At 42.1% G+C, this 22,602-nt stretch overlaps 1 protein-coding gene across 2 annotated transcripts in view; it reads left to right on the top strand.

Moving 5' to 3' along the window:
* Positions 1-22,602, top strand: part of LOC126243098 (serine/threonine-protein phosphatase 6 regulatory ankyrin repeat subunit B-like) — a 280,149-nt gene that overhangs the window by 108,073 nt on the left and 149,474 nt on the right. For both annotated transcript variants that reach the window (XM_049948139.1, XM_049948138.1), the window contains exon 9: positions 20,050-20,172. In XM_049948139.1, the coding sequence (XP_049804096.1) occupies positions 20,050-20,172 (123 nt within the window). The remainder of the gene's footprint in view (positions 1-20,049; positions 20,173-22,602) is intronic.

The following is a 22,602-nucleotide window of genomic DNA, read 5'->3' as shown; positions in this document are numbered from 1 at the left end:
ATAGAGGTGTCACAAAGGAGAGGGATCGTCGACCCAGGTAGTATATGGGGCTGGATAGAGAGCAATGATTCATTGTCTGATATTATTTGCTGTATACCATCATTGTCAGCTTGTATGAACGTAATCCCAAAAGTGAGGTCTCCTATTTTTTTATAAGTACATAGACCTGTTTATTTCTACAATGGTTTACATCAGTTTACAGCTTGAACATTTAGCTGTTTTTCGACATAATCACCATTTCTCTCGATGCATTTTTGTAGATGCTGTTGCAGTTTTTGTATGCTCATGTCATACCAGCTCACCGCCATGCTGTTCAGATGGCATGACTGTTGCGTGGTCTCAGGTGTAAAGTATGCCCAGGTTTCATCACCCGTAATGATTGAGTCTAGAAAGTTGTCCTGTTCGGCTGCAAGGCGGTGAAGAAATGTGCGAGAAGCATCAACTCATTGCCGCATGATCTTCAGTCAGCCATGCGTGGCACCCATCTTGCGCACACCTTCCAGTAGTTCAGTGTTTCTGTAAAAATTCTGTGAGCGGTGTTTTGGGAAAAACCAGGAACCAACGTGCAGATATCATCCAGGGTGTTCTGCCAATCTTCACGCATGTTTTGCTTAACCTTCAGCACTGTCTCCTCAGAAATTGATGGTCTCCTGCTCCTTTGTTTGTTGTGAATTTCGGTCAGACCAGCTGCAAACTTACGAACATTTTTGACATCCATGCACGACTCACCATACACTTCCATCAATTGGTGATGGATTTCAATTGGCGCCCTTTGTGTTCAAAAACCGAATAACTGCACACCATTCGCATTTAGCGGTAACATCCAACGGGAGCTCCACTCTCAACAGCTGACAAACCAAGACTGAGTGCCTGAGCATGGCTTGCACAAGTTTACACTCAGCGCATGAAGTACTCTTCATAACAGTGTGACCAACTGCCACACAAACAGACTTCTATAATTATCAAAAATAGGAAACCTTACTTTTGGGATTACCCTCATAGTCAGGCACTCTTCCAGCTTCAGCGGTGCAGTTAGCACGTAAATGCGGGAAAGGTAGTCTGCCACAATGTCCTCCATGCCTCAGATATAGCACGCATCAGAAGAATGCTGACAGATGTAGTCCATAAGGCGGAAATGCCTCGGCGGAAGGTCCTTAGCTGGATTATGAATAGCATCAGCGAGTGGCTTTTGATCTGTATAGATCATGAAAGGTTGCCCCTCAAGGTCACTACAGAAATGTTTAATCACCTCATGCACAGTGAGAAGCTCACGGTTCAAAGCCAACCACTGGCACTGGCTCTTAGTCCATTTCTTGGAAAAGAAGTGGAGGGGTTGGGTGGAGTTGGCGGTGTGCTGTTGTAAAACAGCACCCACAGCTGAGTCACTGGCATCAGTCATGATCCAGACATGGGCCTCAGGGTCAGGGTGGGTGAGAGTGATGGCTTTGGTGAGGGCAGTTTTAAGGTTACCAAAAGCGTCAAGCATGGGTTTTGCCCACTCCAACTTCTGTTTTCCAATGGTTTTTTTGCCAGAGAGAGCATAGTAGAGAGCCATTTGGCTGGAGGCAGCTCGACGAATATGGCAGCGGTAAAAATTTGCTATACCCAGAAAACGACAGAGCTGAGCATAATCCTCAGGGAGAGGAAGATTTATGCTTTTGACATGAGAATTCATCAGTTGGAGGCCGTAGGCAGAGACAGTATGGCCTAGGAAGGTAACTGATGTGGAGCACAGTTGAGATTTATCATGGTTGATCACCATACTATTGGCAGTGAGGGCCGAATGGAGTGCATCGAGGTGAACTTGACGTTCCTCACCAGAGGAGGAAAAGATCAGTACATCATCTAAGTAAGCATAAGCAAATGGTAGAGGGAGCAAAATGGAATTAATGAACCGCTGCCATGTCTGCGCAGCATTTTTCAACCCATAAGGCATGTAACAGTATTCAAATAGGCTAAAGGGTGTATTGATGGCCGTCTTCGAAATATCTGGTGGATGTATAGGGTCTGATGATATGCCTTGGAACAATCTAAAATGGAGAAAAAGTTTGAACCATGGAGTAATTCCGTGAAATCCTGGATATGTAGGAAGGTGTAGTTATTGATAATGGCGTGAGCATTAAGGGACCTGTAGTCCCTGCACATACGTAAAGTGATGTCCTTTTTGGGAACAAGATAGATAGGTGAAGACCAGTTGCTATTGGAGGGGTGGAGGACACCCAAAGCCAACAAATCCAGAATGATCTCCTTTGCGCACAGAAGTTTGGAAGCGTTAAGTCGCCTGGGCTTATAATGATCAGGTGGGCTGTCGGTGGTGCGAATCCTTTGACAAGTGCCATTACTGATGGCTGATACTTGTGTAGGAGAGTTGGCAATAGGGGTCAAGAAGCTATCCACAGGCAACATCAGTTCACTGACCTTGGTGAACTGGGGTGGCATAGGCTGAGGTTGGCGATGGACGTCATGATGTAGGAGCGGAGCATGCAGATGAGTCTTGTAGATTTGTCTGCTTCAGTGAGAAAACAATAGCAAGTGGTGGAACGCTCAGCACAGGAGCAGATTGGTGAGAAGATGCTGTAGAGGGTTGTGATGGACCACCTTGTTGTGGGTCTGCAGATAAGTGATGTTTGGTATGCTGTGCATGTGACAATTCAGCTGAGGTAGACATGATGCAGATGCATAAGGCATTGTTCTGGCTGCGGAGTTCGTCAATTTGTGAACACACGTCTGACAGGTCAGGGAGCCATGTAGTAATGTGCCTGACCAGGGATGCATATGTGGAAAGCGTGTCCAAGGAGGCTGAGAGCAAAGTCGTCCTGAACTTGTGTGAGCATGGAACTGTAGAGCCAGATGCATGGCACAGCGTGGTGGCCTGCAGGTCTGGTGAAAGTTCATAATGGTGTAGAAAATCCAACCTGATCACGGGTTCATCCACATCGGCAATGTGGAAGGTCCAAGGGTAGGTGTGAACCAGTGATAGGTGAAGTGACATCTTGATGGACCCATGAACTGCAATAGGAGAACGAATGGCAGTGATCAAGGCAAGGGTTGAAGGTGACAGTGCGTCAGCAGCATGCTTAGCTGGGATTACGTAATGTTGGCCAGTGCCAATGGGAAAGCGGATGCCTGTTGACATGTCTGAGTCATAGAGGTGTTGCGCTGCTGAAGCGAGTGGTGCAGTATTGGATGTTAGGTGCCGTGACGGAACGTGCTGGGACATGGCGCCTAAACGTGCCACCCGCCGGTCTCATTTGGGTAGGCGCAAGGTGCATGGCAATTGCAGGTGGCATCCCTGTAAGTAGTGTGGAACCAGCACAGTGGGAGGGCCAGTTGGTAGGGCGGTGCGGTGTGGGAGAGGGCCACAGCTGACTGTGTTGGGCCTGGTATCCGATCTGGTTGCTGCTCAGGCGTGGTCGGCGGCTGTCGGGAGCCCGCTGGCAGTACCTCCTGTAGGCCGCTATGTGGCAGCTCCTGACTGACAGCTGAGGCACCGAGGCAAGTGTGCTGGCCTCTACCAGCAGGGCACAGAACTAGAGGTGCAGGTATGCCAACTGAGGATGATGGAGAGGTCGTTCGTGACAGGCGGTGTTGGTGACGAATGATAGCATAAGCCTGATCCGCCTTGTGTAACTGAACCTCTAGTGGGTCAGCAATGTGGGACAATAGATGAATGCAGATCCAAAGGCATTTTGACCATCCACAACCTCCAAAATGCAGCATCAGGTAAAGCTTGATCGTCGATGAATGCATGTAGGCGCCGCCAAAGCTGTGAAGGGGTATGGTCGTCAAGATGCTCCTTGTAAATAATGTGGTGGATAACCTCCGCTGAAGGGCAGGAAAGGTGCTCAATAAGCACAGATTTGGCCATCATACGAGGGTCAGTCAAAAAGTAATGCCTCCTATTTTTTTTTCTACGTTTAATTGTCAGGAAATTTAAATGCAATTACATAGGTTGAAAACCACAACATTGAGGATCATTTTGTCATTTTTCAATGTAATCTCCGCCCATCTCTACAGTTTTGGTCCATCTTTGAACAAGGGCATGTATCCCAGCACGGTAAAAATCACAGCTCTGCTTCCTAAGCCATTGACGCACGGATGTTTTGACGGCCTCCTCATCTTCAAAATGAATCCCACGATGAGCTTCTTTTAGTGGCCCGAACAGATGGAAGTCTGATGGTGCCAGGTCAGGGCTGTATGGGGGATGAGGCAAAACTTCCCATCCAATTTTGACAATCTCGTCAGAGGTGTGACGACTGTTGTGTGGTCTTGCATTGTCATGCAAAAGAAGAACATCTGCCATTGATTTTGTTGGGCGAACTCGCTGAAGACGTGCTTTAAGTTTTTTGAGGGTTGTGACGTATTGAACAGAATTTATTGTGCATCCCTGCTCCAAAAAATCAACCAGAATCACACCCTCTGTATCCCAGAAAACTGTTGCCATAACTTTCCCTGCCGATCGCACAGTTTTGAATTTTTTCTTCCTCGGCGAGCTTGTGTGACGCCACTCCATTGACTGCCTCTTTGATTCGGGTTCAAAAAAATGCACCCATGTTTCGTCCCCGGTCACAATTTTTTTCAGAAACTCATCTCCCTCCAAACGGAAGCGCTGCAAGTGTTGGGAGGCTATTGTTTTCCTTGCCTCTTTATTCTGATCGGTTAACATTCTTGGAACCCACCGTGCACAAACTTTTGAGTACCCCAATTGTTTAATAATCGTGATCACACTGCCTTTACTAAGAGAAATAATGCGACACACTTCATCTGCAGTCACCCGACGGTCACCACGAATGATGTCATCAACTTGCTGAATGTTGTGTGGAGTCACTGCACTCACCGGCCTGCCGCTCCGCTTTTCGTCAGTCAACGGTGTTTGCCCTTCAGCTTCCTTACAACGACGAACCCATCGTCTAACAGTGCTGACATCCACTGTCACAACACCATACACCTTCTTCAGTCTTTCATGAATGCGTATGGGCGTTTCACCTTCTGCATTCAAGAATTCAATCACACAACGCTGTCTCAAACGAACATCGATGTCGGCCATCTTACAAACTTCTGCTGTGCTGCCACCTGTTGACACAGAAAGTTATTACTGCAGTGGATTGCAGAAGAAGGTTTGAGGAATGGCGCCAAATTCAAATTTTTCACTTAACTTAATTTCTTTAAGTAGAAAAAAAATGGGAGGCATTACTTTTTGACCGACCCTCGTATATTTGTTTGAAGTGGGCAGTGAGAGTAACAAGTCACTGATGAAGTCCATATGTGTGTAGAGATGGCTCATCAGGCAGACAAAATGGGCTCCATCTTTGGAAATGCCGTGGGTGTCCAGGAGGTGGTCCACTAAGGCGAACCAAGTTTTTGGATTGTCTTTTTGCAATGCAGGTAGCTTAGGGAACCTGCCTGGTAACACTTGTTGAGGCAGCACCGGCAGATGGAGATTGTTGTTGTCAGAGCAGGATGCCTTCAGTGCCAGAAGTGTGGTAGTGGTGAATGGTGCGTCGGTCAAGGTCTGTGTGGGGTGGTGGCCACATGCAGCACACAGTATGGAGAGAGCGGGCATATTAAAGTGGGCACGGTGCATCCAGTCTGCAAGCCCGATGAAGAACGTGGTGCGGGTGTAACGGCCGAAGCTGTTGCAACAGCGGGTGGGAGGCAGTTGCGTTGAAGCCACGGGGGAGCTGACGCAGTAACTGGTGTGGGTGGAATAGCCGGCACCAATATGAAAACGGGGAGAAGGCGGTCTTGGAAACTCGCATGGTCAAGGCAACAAGAATCACCGTAACGGTGTGTGGGGGCTCTGCTGCTGTGACACTGTGTAAATTAGAATGTGCTACCCCTGTGCATAATAATGTTCAATTCACAGTTCTGGAACTTTGCCGGCATGTCAAGCCATCCTGTAGGTAATGGTGTACATGAAGGATAAACCACAATGTCTTTAACTGGAAGGTCATCCACATTGCCGTTAGTCAGCATGCACTGTCCTCGTTGTGGCTGTTGTGCTGCCATGCTAGGCGGTGGCTGTGTTGTGCCCGGTAAGTTTAGGTGGCCTCTGGTGTGGCCGGGCATAAATAATTGTTCACTTTTAACCAAATTCGAAGTAGGTTTACTTGTCCACTCATGGTCACAAACATAGTTAACGGGGTCCGTTACACTTGCACCGAAAGACGCTGGTAGATCCATTGTGGCAGAAACAATGTGGGCTGGCACACGAAGTTCATAAATGGCGGCAACAAGCACAAAGTAAATTGCGATGAGATGACGACGTTGTCGGGGTCACCACTGTGGTTACCACATAGAATTGGTTGGAGATAACACACACACAATATCGAATATGCATTTATTAATCACTGACACATAACAAACATGGCAGTAGAACAAGTCACGTTCTGAAAGTGAAAACTAGAACTAAGCGGTCCAAAGAAGCAAAAGTCCAAAGATAGGGTGCTCTGCACCAGAGATGCAACACACCTATGGGCAAAGTGGAGTTTGCATCATCTGCATAACTGCAAACATGTGTGTGTCTTGGGTTGAAAGGGAGTGGGCAGTGAAAGACTGAGGTTAATAACCTAAAAAAATAACTTTACTATTGAAAGCCAGTGGCCATCTTCAAAAACTAATAAATGAACTTCAGTTAGTATTATTCACAAGTTTTTTACACCCATTTTCTGGCAGGCTCATGTTAATACCCACCTGTTACCTATATGGTGGCAACAGTTAAGCTTCACAATTGCAATATAAAACAGATTACTGAATGCCAGAAGGAAATGATTCAGATTGTGGTAATAATTATTTAGTACTATAAATGTGAATTTCGCAGTGTACAGATTATTTGAATGCTTAGTGTAATGGAGTACTCCTTATAGGAAAGCATCCATGCCATCCACTTGTCTGTATGATTAGCATATTCTGTAACGTTACTTAATTACAAGAACAATAATCTCTGGGCACAAAATGAACAAAATGGTCTAGAGCGAGTGTTGGCCGCATTTCTGCATTTATCATCAGTCTCCTGTATGATTACTTTCCTGAAAAATGCTGAAAGTCACATAAAATATAATAATACTCATAATATTTGGGAATATGCAAAATATTCGTGAGTGGTGTTACAGTTAAATGGGACATGGGCTCATAGTATGGTCTGTTGCAGCACGTGGTTGAAGGAAAAACAAAGGATATTTTGGAAAAACAGTTGTACGGATTCTATATTTGCTAGTAACATGCTATATTAGATAAACCACTCATTTTACAGAGTGAATAGATGTAGGCCACATAGAAAGTCACTGATCAACATTAAAATACAAACTAAATACAAAAACAAAAAAGTGTCACTTTATAGAATCTGTTTTATAATACACTCCTGGAAATTGAAATAAGAACACCGTGAATTCATTGTCTCAGGAAGGGGAAACTTTATTGACACATTCCTGGGGTCAGATACATCACATGATCACACTGACAGAACCACAGGCACATAGACACAGGCAACAGAGCATGCACAATGTTGGCACTAGTACAGTGTATATCCACCTTTCGCAGCAATGCAGGCTGCTATTCTCCCATGGAGACGATCGTAGAGATGCTGGATGTAGTCCTGTGGAACGGCTTGCCATGCCATTTCCACCTGGCGCCTCAGTTGGACCAGCGTTCGTGCTGGACGTGCAGACCGCGTGAGACGACGCTTCATCCAGTCCCAAACATGCTCAATGGGGGACAGATCCGGAGATCTTGCTGGCCAGGGTAGTTGACTTACACCTTCTAGAGCACGTTGGGTGGCACGGGATACATGCGGACGTGCATTGTCCTGTTGGAACAGCAAGTTCCCTTGCCGGTCTAGGAATGGTAGAACGATGGGTTCGATGACGGTTTGGATGTACCGTGCACTATTCAGTGTCCCCTCGACGATCACCAGTGGTGTACGGCCAGTGTAGGAGATCGCTCCCCGCACCATGATGCCGGGTGTTGGCCCTGTGTGCCTCGGTCGTATGCAGTCCTGATTGTGGCGCTCACCTGCACGGCGCCAAACACGCATACGACCATCATTGGCACCAAGGCAGAAGCGACTCTCATCGCTGAAGACGACACGTCTCCATTCGTCCCTCCATTCACGCCTGTCGCGACACCACTGGAGGCGGGCTGCACGATTTTGGGGCGTGAGCGGAAGACGGCCTAACGGTGTGCGGGACCGTAGCCCAGCTTCATGGAGACGCTTGCGAATGGTCCTCACCGATACCCCAGGAGCAACAGTGTCCCTAATTTGCTGGGAAGTGGCGGTGCGGTCCCCTACGGCACTGCGTAGGATCCTACGGTCTTGGCGTGCATCCGTGCGTCGCTGCGGTCCGGTCCGAGGTCGACGGGCACGTGCACCTTCCGCCGACCACTGGCGACAACATCGATGTACTGTGGAGACCTCACGCCCCACGTGTTGAGCATTTCGGCGGTACGTCCACCCGGCCTCCCGCATGCCCACTATACGCCCTCGCTCAAAGTCCGTCAACTGCACATACGGTTCACGTCCACGCTGTCGCGGCATGCTACCAGTGTTAAAGACTGCGATGGAGCTCCGTATGCCACGGCAAATTGGCTGACACTGACGGCGGCGGTGCACAAATGCTGCGCAGCTAGCGCCATTCAACGGCCAACACCGCGGTTCCTGGTGTGTCCGCTGTGCCGTGCGTGTGATCATTGCTTGTACAGCCCTCTCGCAGTGTCCGGAGCAAGTATGGTGGGTCTGACACACCGGTTTCAATGTGTTCTTTTTTCCATTTCCAGGAGTGTATATAAAGCAGAGAGTATGTATGTGTCCCCGCAGTCTCCTCTCAAACCCCTAGATCAGTTTCAACCAAATTTGGCACAGAAACAGCAGGCCTCATGAGTATCAGCACTGTGGGGCTTATAACCTTCTAGCTCCAATGTAAGCAGAAATGTGGGCAAAAACGTGTTTTTTCTAGACCCTGGTGCGTAGGCTGCCCTGTATGACAGGCATGTTCTGTGGGATCATATCGGCCTGCTAAAGCAAGGGTAGTATCGGCCTGCTTTATCAACATGCTTTGCATGGCAGCCTTCACATCAGGAGCAAATAAATGGTTCTCATTGACACTCTCTCCCCTATTTTGCCGTAATAAGAAACATGCTGCTCTTCATTGAACTTTCTCGAAGTACTCTGTTAATCCTATCTGGTAAGGATTCCAGACTGTGCAGCAGTACACCAGAAGACGATGGACAAGCATAGTGTAGGCAGTCTCTTTAATAGATATGTTACATTTTGTAAGTGTTCTGCCAGCAAAACACCTTCCTCAAAACATTTTCTATGTGTTCTTCCCAATTTAAATTATTTGTAATTGTAATTCCTAAGTGTTTAGTTGAATTTGTGACCTTCAGATTTGACTGATTTATTACATAACCGAAGTTTAATGGATTCCTGGTAGCTTTCATGTGGCTGACCTCACACTTTTCATTATTTATGGTCAGTTGCCAATTTACGCAGCATTCGAATATCTTTTCTGAATTGTTTTGCAATTTGTTGTGATCTTATGAGTTTACTAGACGAAAAATGACAGCATCGTCTGCAAACAACCTACGACAGCTGCTCAGAGTGGCTCTTAAATCGTTTATGTAGATAAGGAACAGCAGAGCAACTATAACACTACCTTGGGGAACACCAGAAATCACTTATGTTTTGCTCAGTGACTTTCCATCAGTTACAATGACCTGTGACCTCTCTGACAGATGAATCCAGTCACATAACTAGATGATATTCCGTAAGTACACAATTTCACTACAAGCCACTTGTGTCGGACAGTGTCAAAAGCCTTTTGGAGATCTAGAGATACGGACTCAATTTGAAATCTCATGTCAATAACACTCCATGCTTCATGTGTGTAAAGAGCTAGTAGTGTTTCACAAGGGCAATGTTTCCTAAACTCATGTTGACTGTATGTCAACAGACCATTCTCTTCGAGGTAATTCATACTGTTCAAACACAATATATGTTCCAAAATGCTGCAGCATATTGATGTTAATGATATGGGCCTGTAATTTAGTGGGTTACTCCTAACATGACCTGACATTTAGATATTACATGTATGATGGCAAATCACTGATACTAATGCAGTCTGGCATAGAGATGTTGATTGTAGTTTGACTGGTTGTGAACTGCTGGTTTTTCTAGGAGGGTGATTAATTAAAGACAGGTGTAACAACATAATGTGAATTCAGAAGTCATACTGTGCTTTGAAATTTGGGTAGGTAAGATGGATTCTAGGACTCTAGTGTTGTCTGGTTTATAAAAAATGTTTCAGGTTAGTAATTCACAAAAGCACATGGAACATTATAGTTATGCTATTTTTGGAATCCTGTGTTTACAAGTTAGGCATCCACATTGAAATAAATATTTTTGATTCTAAATTATTCAAAATCTTCATTACTGACTGAAATAATTAGTGGGATATGTTGTTTGATTTGGAAAAAATACATCAACAAAAGTTCAGAATCTTGTAGTCATTAAATGAAAATAGATGATTGAAATTTGGAGTGTCTGAGCTTTTTGTATCACTTATTTCATAAGTTAACAATGTAGGAAAAGACATATTGCTACTTATTATAAAGAAGACATGCCAAGTTGCACACAGGCACAATTAAAAGATGCTTACATAAAGGTTTCAGCCACAGACATTATCAGTAAAAGAGAGACACACACCATTCACACACAAGCAAGAATGCCCCATGCACACACAACTACCAACTCCAGCATCTGGAGCTCATGGTCATGTGTGCATGAGGTGTGCATGGGTGAATCATGTGTGTCTCTTTTACTGATGAAAGCTGTGACTGAAAGCTTTATGTGAGTGTCTTTTAATTGTGCCTATCTGCAACTTGACATGTCTTCTTTATGATAAGTATCAACCTGTCTTTTCCTACATTGTTGGTGTTCCTACCTGGAGTTTCATTACTTAATTACTTTTAGATAATTGTGAATACATTCTCAAAAAGTTGTAAATGTTTGCTTTTGAGTGAGAGGTAACAATACTTCCTCAGCTGCTGATTAGATCACAGAGTTATTCCATTACATGATATTGTTGAAACTCTGATTAACTATATCTTCTAATTATTAAGGATTTTAGAAAAAAGTAATTGCATTACTGTAATCATGAACATAACTGTAAACAAATGAGCTGTAAGTTTAAATGAGATCTTGCATAAATTATGGTCCTTAGTATTCCTGTAGTGCATGTGCACCTGCATTATGTATATGTACATCACAAAGAAGCTAAAGAATTAATTATTCTTGGGAGCAGAAAACATAACAGATTGGTAAATCTCAATTTGCTTTGTTTCAGGCTGGACAGTAGGTTGAACATTCCCATGCCAATAATTCACAGACCTCAAATTACCCTTGGTAGCAATGAGAGGGATGTAACATATGATTATTATTGGGCACACAACATGACTGACCAACCTCTCGGTTGACTGTGTGATACTGCATGCCTGAGACAATCAGTGGTATTAGCCCACCTTTACACTTTTTTGTGACCACCATCATGTGTCAGACAAAACCTGCACTTGTCAGCTTGGAGAGCTTGATGCCATCGACCTGGGGTTCATTGGAGGTGTTCCCTTGCCCTGTTTCAAGGGCTGTTGATGGACTCAACTTTGTAAACAAGATGAATTGTTCCCTTCACAATTCGACACACGCTACTGGACTGCACTGAGAATGGAGTAAGTTTCCGGCAAACAAAATAAAAACTTTGTGAGACATGAGGGTGGTGCAGACTCTTTTTAGAGAAATTTGTGTTTTTATGAGGACATGAATATTCAGGTCAAGTGACACATTCTACAATCTACATCATAACATTTATTTTTTGTGGAATTAATTACTAACCAATCAACTATATTGTCATTTATTTTTTGTATTTAACAAACTATAAAAGTTGTCTAGGAAATAAAATCTTTATTTGAAATCTTTGCTGCTGTCTGTCAGATAGTTTACTTCCATAGGCAGACTGTCTAAAAGTTTTACTTTTATGTACTTCATTAGTTTCCATGCCAATGATAAATACACATTGGGCAGTTCAGTGATAGACACTACTACGTCATAGTGACACCTTTCTAATTACATATCTATTTCACACATTCCAACCTTCTGAAACATTCTTTTGGAAAAAGTGGCCATAGTAGAATACTGATTCAAATTTGCAGCATAACTTACTAACTGCTTGCAGTTGGGCCATCTTACAAAAGAAGTTCTGGCAGATGAGACAAGAGAGTTACGTTGTTGGTATTGTTCTGATCTTAGCAAGACCTTTGATTGAGTTGACTGTAACATAGTACTTCAGGAACTTCTTCATTATGATATCAGTGGCATCTCTCATGAATGGACAGAATCTTACCATTGTAACACAGCCCTTTGTACAATCTGATGACCTGTGGAAGGAGTATTAGCATTTAAGTTCTTTTCTAAATATATATTATATGATATATTCTGACCGTTTTCACACACCATTGAGAATCTTCTCATTATGGCCCTGTGGAATGTCTAATCTAATTTAAACTGAAAATGGGTCACACTAACAAACTGTAACACAGGTGTATAACTTAACACAAATCAGAGGGAAGAATGTGATGACTCATACAGTTCAGCACTTTGTCCTCTTCTGTCATTAACATACATAAATAACCTTCAAATGAATTTAGAGGACAGTTCAAAAACTAATATTTTTATGATGATAAGAGGGCTTGTGATGTTACTGCCCTGCTTTACTGAGACAGAGGTGCAAGTTTTCACCTCTGAATAAAGCTTGACTCATAAATGTCCTAGGGTGAGCTGGACACTGTCTGGATTATGTCCTGTCACTATAGTAGCTAAATATTTTATTAAAATATAATCCTGCAGTTGAGTAATTGAGAGTAGACAAGTTGTGCAAATTACAAATTAATGAAACATGGAAACATTTGTAATAAACATAGGCAACACTGCAGATCTACTTTTAAGAGCAGGTGGTTTATTCAGTAAGGCCCAAAATCCTAGTGAATGGTGGTCCTACATGCAGTTTACACATAAATAAATTTAATTATTAAAATATGTCAACTGCCCTTGAACTATCTAGTGTGATACGAAAGATAATAGAATCCCCATTAAGATCAAGCCACACTGTGCACTCAGTACAAAAGTTTCTTCACCTAAATTCTTAGATGTGCAGAACCAAGATCTGACAAGTGTTCTGATGTGTTTCTTACATAAATAAAAATTGCACCACTCTGCCATACTCTTTGAAGGCAGAAAACTAGAGTCTCTACTTCCCAAACTGTTCTCCCTTCCTTTCATTCTTTCTGCTCCCAAGAGCACCTCTTCCACCGTCTATATCTTCAACTATTATGGCACTTCAGCCAGTGAGAGATTGAGCAGCTCCTCACCAAGTTACATGCGTTGTACAACACTTCGAGATTTATGCAAATAGACCACCATTTGTTTACTAGTTATTCTACAACTGAAAAAAAAAATTCTAATGACATAGTATGTCATGAGGCATCTGTTGACAACAGTTTGAATCATTTGCAATTGCATACCTCATTAACATTATCACATTTGTGCTTCATGTGCACCTTGATCCACTTTATAATCAATATTGATAATAGATTAATAAATATTTTCACTAATAATTACAACTACATACTGCTTCATTTTATCAGCTTAACTGTGGAGAATGATCTGGTCTGGAATGCTTAGACACAGAAACTTAATGTTATAGAATATCTAATAGCAGCAGTGTAATATTCATTGTTTGTCTTGATGAAGCCGCTAGTGGCCATATGGTTTACTGTATATCATAAAATTATTTGTCACTTGGAAAGTGTAAACTTTTGAGGTGGAATGAATTATTTAATTGTAAATCTGTTTATGGATGCAGCTGACAATTTTTTATACAGTGCATTTCGCTCTATTGATTTATATGATGCTTTTGCATTTACTGTACCAGTCTTCGTAGCCTCGTTTCATGTTATTAAAGTGTGTACTATGTCTGCTATTAACCAGCTGTATACTACCTATGGTCCATTGTGGCCGTCCTGCAGCCACCTACAGTAAAAAGCAGTCACTTGCTCATGCTAATCTTGTCGTTTTCCACAGGCCATATCTGCCTAGCAGACCATTTCTAAACTTCTAGCTTTCTGTTCACCTCAAAACCCACTTAACTCTCTGTTATGTTTCACTTCAGTCTCGGGATTCTCCTAATATTTGTTAAGTCACAGTCTTCTACTGTAAGCGCATGTTATTGCTTGCTATGTTTGGTTCTACCAATGGTTTTTCGTGAGACTCATTAAGTTACAGACTAGTCAAGGTCCCAAACTCAACCATAGCTAAACAGTTCTACAGGTCATGTGCAGCAAACATTTTAAGACTTTTACTCTCTCCAAGACTTATATTGTGCAGTTTCAAAGAAGTAAAAATTATCTACTGGCACTACATATAGACATTAATAATAACAAATTAATTGAAACAACATGTGTAAATTTCTTGAGTTTCAATGATATGAATATAATAGAGGGAAACATTCCGCGTGGGAAAAATATATCTAAAAACAAAGATGATGTGTCTTACCAAACGAAAGTGCTGGCACGTTGATAGACACACAAACAAACACAAATATACACACAAAACTCTAGCTTTTGCAACCATCGGTTGCTTCGTCAGGAAAGAGGGAAGGAGAGGGAAAGATGAAAGGATGTGGGTTTTAAAGGAGAGGGTAAGGAGTCATTCCAATCCCGGGAGCGGAAAGACTTACCTTAGGGGGAAAAAAGGACGGGTATACACTCACACACACACACATATCCATCCACACATATACAGACACAAGCAGACATATTAAAAGGCAAAGAAACTCTTTGCCGTTTAATATGTCTGCTTGTGTCTGTATATGTGTGGATGGATATGTGTGTGTGTGTGAGTGTATACCCGTCCTTTTTTCCCCCTAAGGTAAGTCTTTCCGCTCCCGGGATTGGAATGACTCCTTACCCTCTCCTTTAAAACCCACATCCTTTCATCTTTCCCTCTCCTTCCCTCTTTCCTGACGAAGCAACCGATGGTTGCAAAAGCTAGAGTTTTGTGTGTATATTTGTGTTTGTTTGTGTGTCTATCGACGTGCCAGCGCTTTCGTTTGGTAAGTCACATCATCTTTGTTTTTAGATATATTTCTTGAGTTTCAGATGGATAAAAAGCTAACATCGAGTCTAAGGGAGGTAAACTAGTCAAGGAACTCAATTCACCATATTTTCCACTTACAAGTTTTTCCAATTACATTGTTTTGAAAACCAGAGTTACCTTGTTGTTACTATACAAAACTGAATGAGCTGCACTTCATGAATATTAAAGTAAGCCCATTTGTGAAAACCAGTTAACAGCATCCACAAAAACATAAGTCTCAGTCTGTTGGGCTATTACTCCTTTCTTCCAGATGTGGTACTGTAGAAGAGTATACAGGAGAGCTTCTGCAAAGTTTGGAAGGAAGGAGAGAGTTAATAGCAAAACTGAAATAGTCGGGGTGGGTGATCAACCATGCCTGGGTAGCTTACTCACTGAGAGCATGGCCACCTAGAGGCAAGGTTCTGGGTTTGCATTGCGGTACACACACACACACACACACACACACACACACACACACACACGAAGATGCACAGTATCCTACAAATACAAGGGTGCACAGTACCCTATACAGTGTAAAATCCAGGATGTAATGTAACAATATTATGAAAAGGAAAGGCCAGTAAGTCCTTCATCAAAAATAGATGACTGACACACACACACACACAACACACACACTTAGCGTTGAGTGTGGTTTCAGTTGCCTGAGACTGCAGTTGTGTGTTGAGTTGCATTTGCACACACATGCCTGCGTGCGTGTGTGTGTGTGTGTGTGTGTGTGTGTGTGTGTGTGTGTGTGCATCGTCTATTTTTGACGAAGGCCTTACTGGCTGGAAAGCTTTATTTGTGACAGACTTTTTGTTGTGCCTATCTGTGACTCAGCATCTCCACTATATGGAGAGTGGAAACTTTCCTTTTCATAAAATTGGTGCCCTACACAATCTTACATTAAAACTGTACACACAACTTTGATTAATTGCGTAAATGAAACTTTTCATGGAACGCTTAATTGAGATTTAAATAAAAATGCGTAATAGTTGTAACTCTTCTATTCAAATATTAATGCAGATCATAGCAAACATTTGACTGAAAATACTATTGGCATTGGCTATGGCATTAGTATCATAATGATAAGTGAATATAATTACTTGCTACTAGGTTGTTGAAGATATTCATTTACACTGTAATAGTAGCTGGTCATTAAAATCTTGAATACTGCTTCCTTAAATAGACAATTCTTTTATTTTTTTTATATGTGCTGGAAGTTTGTTAGACAATTTTGTACCTTCAACATTTGTTTGTTTCTGTGCAGTAGCCTTGTTTACTCCTTTTATCTGGATATCATTCTTGAATTATAAAAATGCTGATATGGGTTTATTTGAAACTTTGAGTGCACATTTTTATGTTAATTACCCTTTTTTGTATGTCAGGCATGTAAAGGTAGAATATTTAGTTGTTGAAATAGCTGCTTGGAGGGTGTTAGCTATGAACTTTTGGTAATTATATTAACAGCTTGTTTTTGTAATATGAACTGGTTTTCAGATTTGTCATGGTGTGACCCTAGAAAGTGAGGCCATAGGTAATAGCTGTGTGAATGTAAGCAAAGCAGACAATTCTGCTACAGTATTTACTATACATGTTACTAATATGGGCTTTTGAATCTAAATTTTCATCTATATGGACACCTAAAGATTTTGTGACAGCAGCTCTCTTAACTTCTTTATTTTGTATTCTGAGGTCCAGGTCATTTTGTGACTTTGCTTACCAGTAATGGATGTAATTAGTTTTTGAAATATTTAAAATTAACTGTGGTACCTCTGTTGGTACAGTCTGAAAATCAGATCTGTAAGCAATACTTTGGTTTTTAATGTTGGCTCAGGTAATTTCTACTAACCGTCTTTTATTATGGAGATAAGATTGGAACCATTTTTTCACAACTCCTTGTATACCAATAGCTTCTAATTTGTCCAGTAAGATATTGTGTTGGCCAGTATCAAAAGCCGTACACAAATCAAAATTTATTCCTGTTGTACTGTTGTGTCTGTCTAGTCCCATTATGATATTTTCAATGAAATAGAAAATATCTGATTCTGTACTCAATCCTATGCAAAAACCATGCTCATTTACAGACAAGAGATTGAATTTTTCATGGAAATTTGTAGTTCTATATTTAATGACTGTCTCTATTACTTTTGAAAATATAGATAACAAAGCTGTTGGTCTATAATATATGTTGCCCTTTTTATCCAGTGGTTTTATTTTTTAAATATTTAATCTTTGTGGAAACACTCCTTCTGATAATAATGTACACTCCTGGAAATTGAAATAAGAACACCGTGAATTCATTGTCTTAGGAAGGGGAAACTTTATTGACACATTCCTGGGGTCAGATACATCACATGATCACACTGACAGAACCACAGGCACATAGACACAGGCAACAGAGCATGCACAATGTTGGCACTAGTACAGTGTATATCCACCTTTCGCAGCAATGCAGGCTGCTATTCTCCCATGGAGACGATCGTAGAGATGCTGGATGTAGTCCTGTGGAACGGCTTGCCATGCCATTTCCACCTGGCGCCTCAGTTGGACCAGCGTTCGTGCTGGACGTGCAGACCGCGTGAGACGACGCTTCATCCAGTCCCAAACATGCTCAATGGGGGACAGATCCGGAGATCTTGCTGGCCAGGATAGTTGACTTACACCTTCTAGAGCACGTTGGGTGGCACGGGATACATGCGGACGTGCATTGTCTTGTTGGAACAGCAAGTTCCCTTGCCGGTCTAGGAATGGTAGAACGATGGGTTTGATGACGGTTTGGATGTACCGTGCACTATTCAGTGTCCCCTCGACGATCACCAGTGGTGTACGGCCAGTGTAGGAGATCGCTCCCCACACCATGATGCCGGGTGTTGGCCCTGTGTGCCTCGGTCGTATGCAGTCCTGATTGTGGCGCTCACCTGCACGGCGCCAAACACGCATACGACCATCATTGGCACCAAGGCAGAAGCGACTCTCATCGCTGAAGACGACACGTCTCCATTCGTCCCTCCATTCACGCCTGTCGCGACACCACTGGAGGCGGGCTGCACGATGTTGGGGCGTGAGCGGAAGACGGCCTAACGGTGTGCGGAACTGTAGCCCAGCTTCATGGAGACGGTTGCGAATGGTCCTCGCCGATACCCCAGGAGCAACAGTGTCCCTAATTTGCTGGGAAGTGGCGGTGCGGTCCCCTACGGACTGCGTAGGATCCTACGGTCTTGGCGTGCATCCGTGCGTCGCTGTGGTCCGGTCCCAGGTCGACGGGCACGTGCACCTTCCGCCGACCACTGGCGACAACATCGATGTACTGTGGAGACCTCACGCCCCACGTGTTGAGCAATTCGGCGGTACGTCCACCCGGCCTCCCGCATGCCCACTATACGCTCTCGCTCAAAGTCCGTCAACTGCACATACGGTTCACGTCCACGCTGTCGCGGCATGCTACCAGTGTTAAAGACTGCGATGGAGCTCCGTATGCCATGGCAAACTGGCTGACACTGACGGCGGCGGTGCACAAATGCTGCGCAGCTAGCGCCATTCGACGGCCAACACCGCGGTTCCTGGTGTGTCCGCTGTGCCGTGCGTGTGATCATTGCTTGTACAGCCCTCTCGCAGTATCCGGAGCAAGTATGGTGGGTCTGACACACCGGTGTCAATGTGTTCTTTTTTCCATTTCCAGGAGTGTATTTATGATGTATGAGAGTGGTTCTGTTATGGCACTATCACATTTTATTGTGATTGAACCAGAACTTCATTTGTCACTGAAGAAATTTTATTCCTCAATGATTTTATTATTCGTAGAACTTCAGACTTATTTGTAGGGTATAGCAATATTGAATTGACAATTTGTTCTCTTGTAACAGAGGTTCCACTATTCTTAAGGCAATTTTTATTCAGGCTGACTGGAGTATATGTGAAGTAGTCATTTATGTAATTTGCTAGGACAAGATTTCTAAGGAACATGCCATGATCATCTTTTAAAACAATGTTCTCTTAACTTTTAATATTTTTAGTTATTTCTTTTTTTTTTACTACATTCCATATTGCTTTTGATGTGTTTTCTGAACCTAAAATTACTTTGTTGTTGTTCATGGTGTTACCTTTTTAATCACCTTTCTGCAAATGTTCTTATATGTCTTAACATAGTCTGTGAAGTGTTGATCTTTATTGTGTTTTTTTTTATTTGACTGAGATGTTTTAGAGTTTGACTAATACTATGATAGCAGGTGATATCCACTGTCTGATGTTCCTTGGCATTACATTGATTTTTGTAAGCTTTTTTGGAATACACGTCTCTAATAGGGACATGAAAGTACTAGAAAAAGTGTTGTATTAGTCATAGGTTGTTGTTTTTGAAAATACATTTTCCCAGGTTTCTTTTGCTAACATATGAATAAAAGTATTTACATTTTCTGTGCAGAAGTGTTTTTTATATTTCCACCTGTATTCTATTAATTTGGGTATAGAAGAATTTATACATGTGATGAGTGTGTTGTCATCTGAAAGACCTAATGATAACAATATGCGGTAGTACACTAGCAGAATCCAGATAAAAACCAACTTTGTGTTTCTATTCTTAGTTTGCAGTGTTTAAGCTTTTAGTTTTGAAATTACAGTTATATGTAATAACTTCATATTTTGAAATAAATATGACCTGTTATGTAGGTCCCTTTCATAATATTGAGCTATTGTTTGTTTGTATGTATGTAATATCTTTCCTAATTGATCTAGTACTGAAATGTGATATGTCCATTTTTATTAACTTTACAGTGCTCTGTGAGAGAATTTTTTGTTGTGTTGCATTTATGCCAATCACATAAGCATATTTTGTTTTTAATGTCTACTTGTAACATTTCATGTTAATGCAGACTACCAAATTGTTACTGGATGCTGGAGCAGATGTGAATTTCAAAGATGATAATGGCTGTACACCACTGCAACAAGCTGTGTACAGCTGTAACAGTTGTTACCGTTCCTGTGGGCATTATGAGGTATACTATCTATTCTTATGGAAAATAAACGACCTCCTAGTGGTTTCTTTGTTTTTTTTTTAACCTGGCAGTTCAATTTACAGATCTTTAATTTTCATATAAAAATGTTGAATAACTTACTGAATCTTGTTTTAAAAAAATCCCAGTACTATTTATCTTTCACACTCTCAGATACCAGCATGTTTGTGTCATTTGTATAAATACATTGATAGTTATTGACAATATTAATTGTTCTGTGTGATCAGAAGTTATTTTGGTGTATATTCTTGTATTATCCCTCACAATGCTGTCAAACAATTGTACTCAGGTAAATTGTTAAGATAGTGTGCAATAAAGCATGATTGTTATTTAATTTCGAAGTTGTGAGGGTTGGGGGTTCTAATTACTCTGCAGAATGCTTGTGTTCAACCTGCTGAAGACTTAAACACCACAATATGCAACAACACTAAAACTATTGCTATTTCCTACAAATATAAATATTTCTAGTGTGTAACTACAACTGAAAAAATATAGAAAAAGAGTTCCATTTTAAAAATTTGAGAGAAAAACTCACAGAAATGATTGCTTCCAGATACAGTGATTACTGTGTACAGAAAAGAAGAGGAAAGCATTTGTTACTGGTAGTTAGTACATGTTCTGTAGATAATGTGAACAATTTTTTTATTGAAGTGATGTGGAATGAGTCAATCTGGAGGACACTGCTGCTTATGTCAAGCTCCTAGTAGAAGTGATTTGTTGTTACCTTCCTCCTATATGTTATGAAGTTTCAAGTGTGTATCTGTTGTAGGTGCATGACTGTGACGAGTGGTTGTACAGTGTAGTGCTGCATTAGTGGTGACATGGATGAATTGAAGGGAGAGGATGAAACCCAGTGCCAGCACATAGCCCACTCCTCTCAAAAAGCAAAACTTTACACCACCATCTCTACTTGTCTGGCCGGCAGTGAATATTTCATCCAGCACCAGGATTCCATTCAGCTTACCTCCAAGTCGAGCACCATTGCACAGGGATGCAACCTACAGTTTCTGTTGTTGTTGTTGTGGTCTTCAGGTGGTCCTCAGTCCAAAGACTGCTTGGATGCTTCTCCCCATGGTACTCTATCCTGTGCAAGCCTCTTCATCTCTGAATAACTACTGAAACCTACATCCCTCTGAACCTGCTTACTATATTCATCTCTTGGTCTTCCTCTATGATTTTTACCACCCGTACTTCCCTCCAGTACTAAATTGGTGATCCCTTGATACCTCTGAACATGTCCTACCAACCGATCCCTTCTTTTAGTCTGGTTGTACCACAAACTTCTTTTCTCCCCAGTGCCTCCTCATTAGTTAGTTGATCTACTCATCTAATCTTCAGCATTCTTCTGTAGCATCACATTTCAAAAGCTTCTATTCTCTTCTTGTCTAAACTGTTTATCATTCATGTTTCACTTCCATACATGGCTCCACTCCATACAAATACTTTCAGGAAGGAATTCCTGACACTTAAATCTGTACTCGATGTTAAGAAATTTCTCTTCTACAGAAACACTTTTCTTGCCATTGCTAGTCTACATTTTATATCCTCCCTACTTCAACCATCATTGCTTCCCAAATAGAAAAACTCATCTACTACTTTAAATGTCCTCATTTGGCTTTTCTTGATGTTCAGCGTATATCCTCCTTTCAAGACACTGTCCATTTCGTTCAACTGCTCTTCCAAATCATTTGCTGTCTCTGACAGAATTACAATGTCATGGGCAAACATCAAAGTTTTTACTTCTTTTCCCTGGACTTTAATTCCTACTCCTAATTTTTCTTTGCTTTCCTTTACTGCTTGCTCGATATACAGATTGAATAACATGGTGGATAGTTTACAACCCTGTCTCACTCCCTTCTCAACCAGTGCTTCCCTTTCCTGCCCCTTATCTGTTAGAGCTGCCATCTGGTCCATGTACAAATTGTAAATAGCCTTTCACTCCCTGTATTTTATCCCTGCCACCTTTAGAATTAGAAAGACAGTATTGCAGTCAACATAGTCAAAAGGTTTCTCTAAGTCTCCAAATGCTCTAAATGTGGGTTTGCCTTTCCTTATCCTTTTTTCTTACAAGAAGTTGTAGGGTCAGTATTGCCTTGCCTGCTCCTACATTTCTCCGGAATCCATACTGATCTTCCCCGAGGTCGGCTTCTACCAGTTTTTCGTTTCTTCTGTAAAGCGTACACCTATGAAATAAAAATTTGTACTTGGAATAAAGTAGTTGTCCAGGAGAAACGATGACCTTTCCAATCCATCAACCCAGCACATCCTTTTCCAATTCTGTCACAGGCTCACCCCATCAAAGGCTGAGCCACCTGTGAAAGCAGCCAAGTTGTGTACCAGCTCTGCTGCAACCATTGCACAGGTTTTCATATTGGTGTGACTACCAACCAGCTGTCCACTTGGATGAAGAGC

Source organism: Schistocerca nitens, chromosome 1 (assembly GCF_023898315.1).
Source record: "Schistocerca nitens isolate TAMUIC-IGC-003100 chromosome 1, iqSchNite1.1, whole genome shotgun sequence".
Taxonomy (NCBI): domain Eukaryota; kingdom Metazoa; phylum Arthropoda; class Insecta; order Orthoptera; family Acrididae; genus Schistocerca; species Schistocerca nitens.
This window is presented reverse-complemented; position numbering and strand designations above follow the sequence as displayed.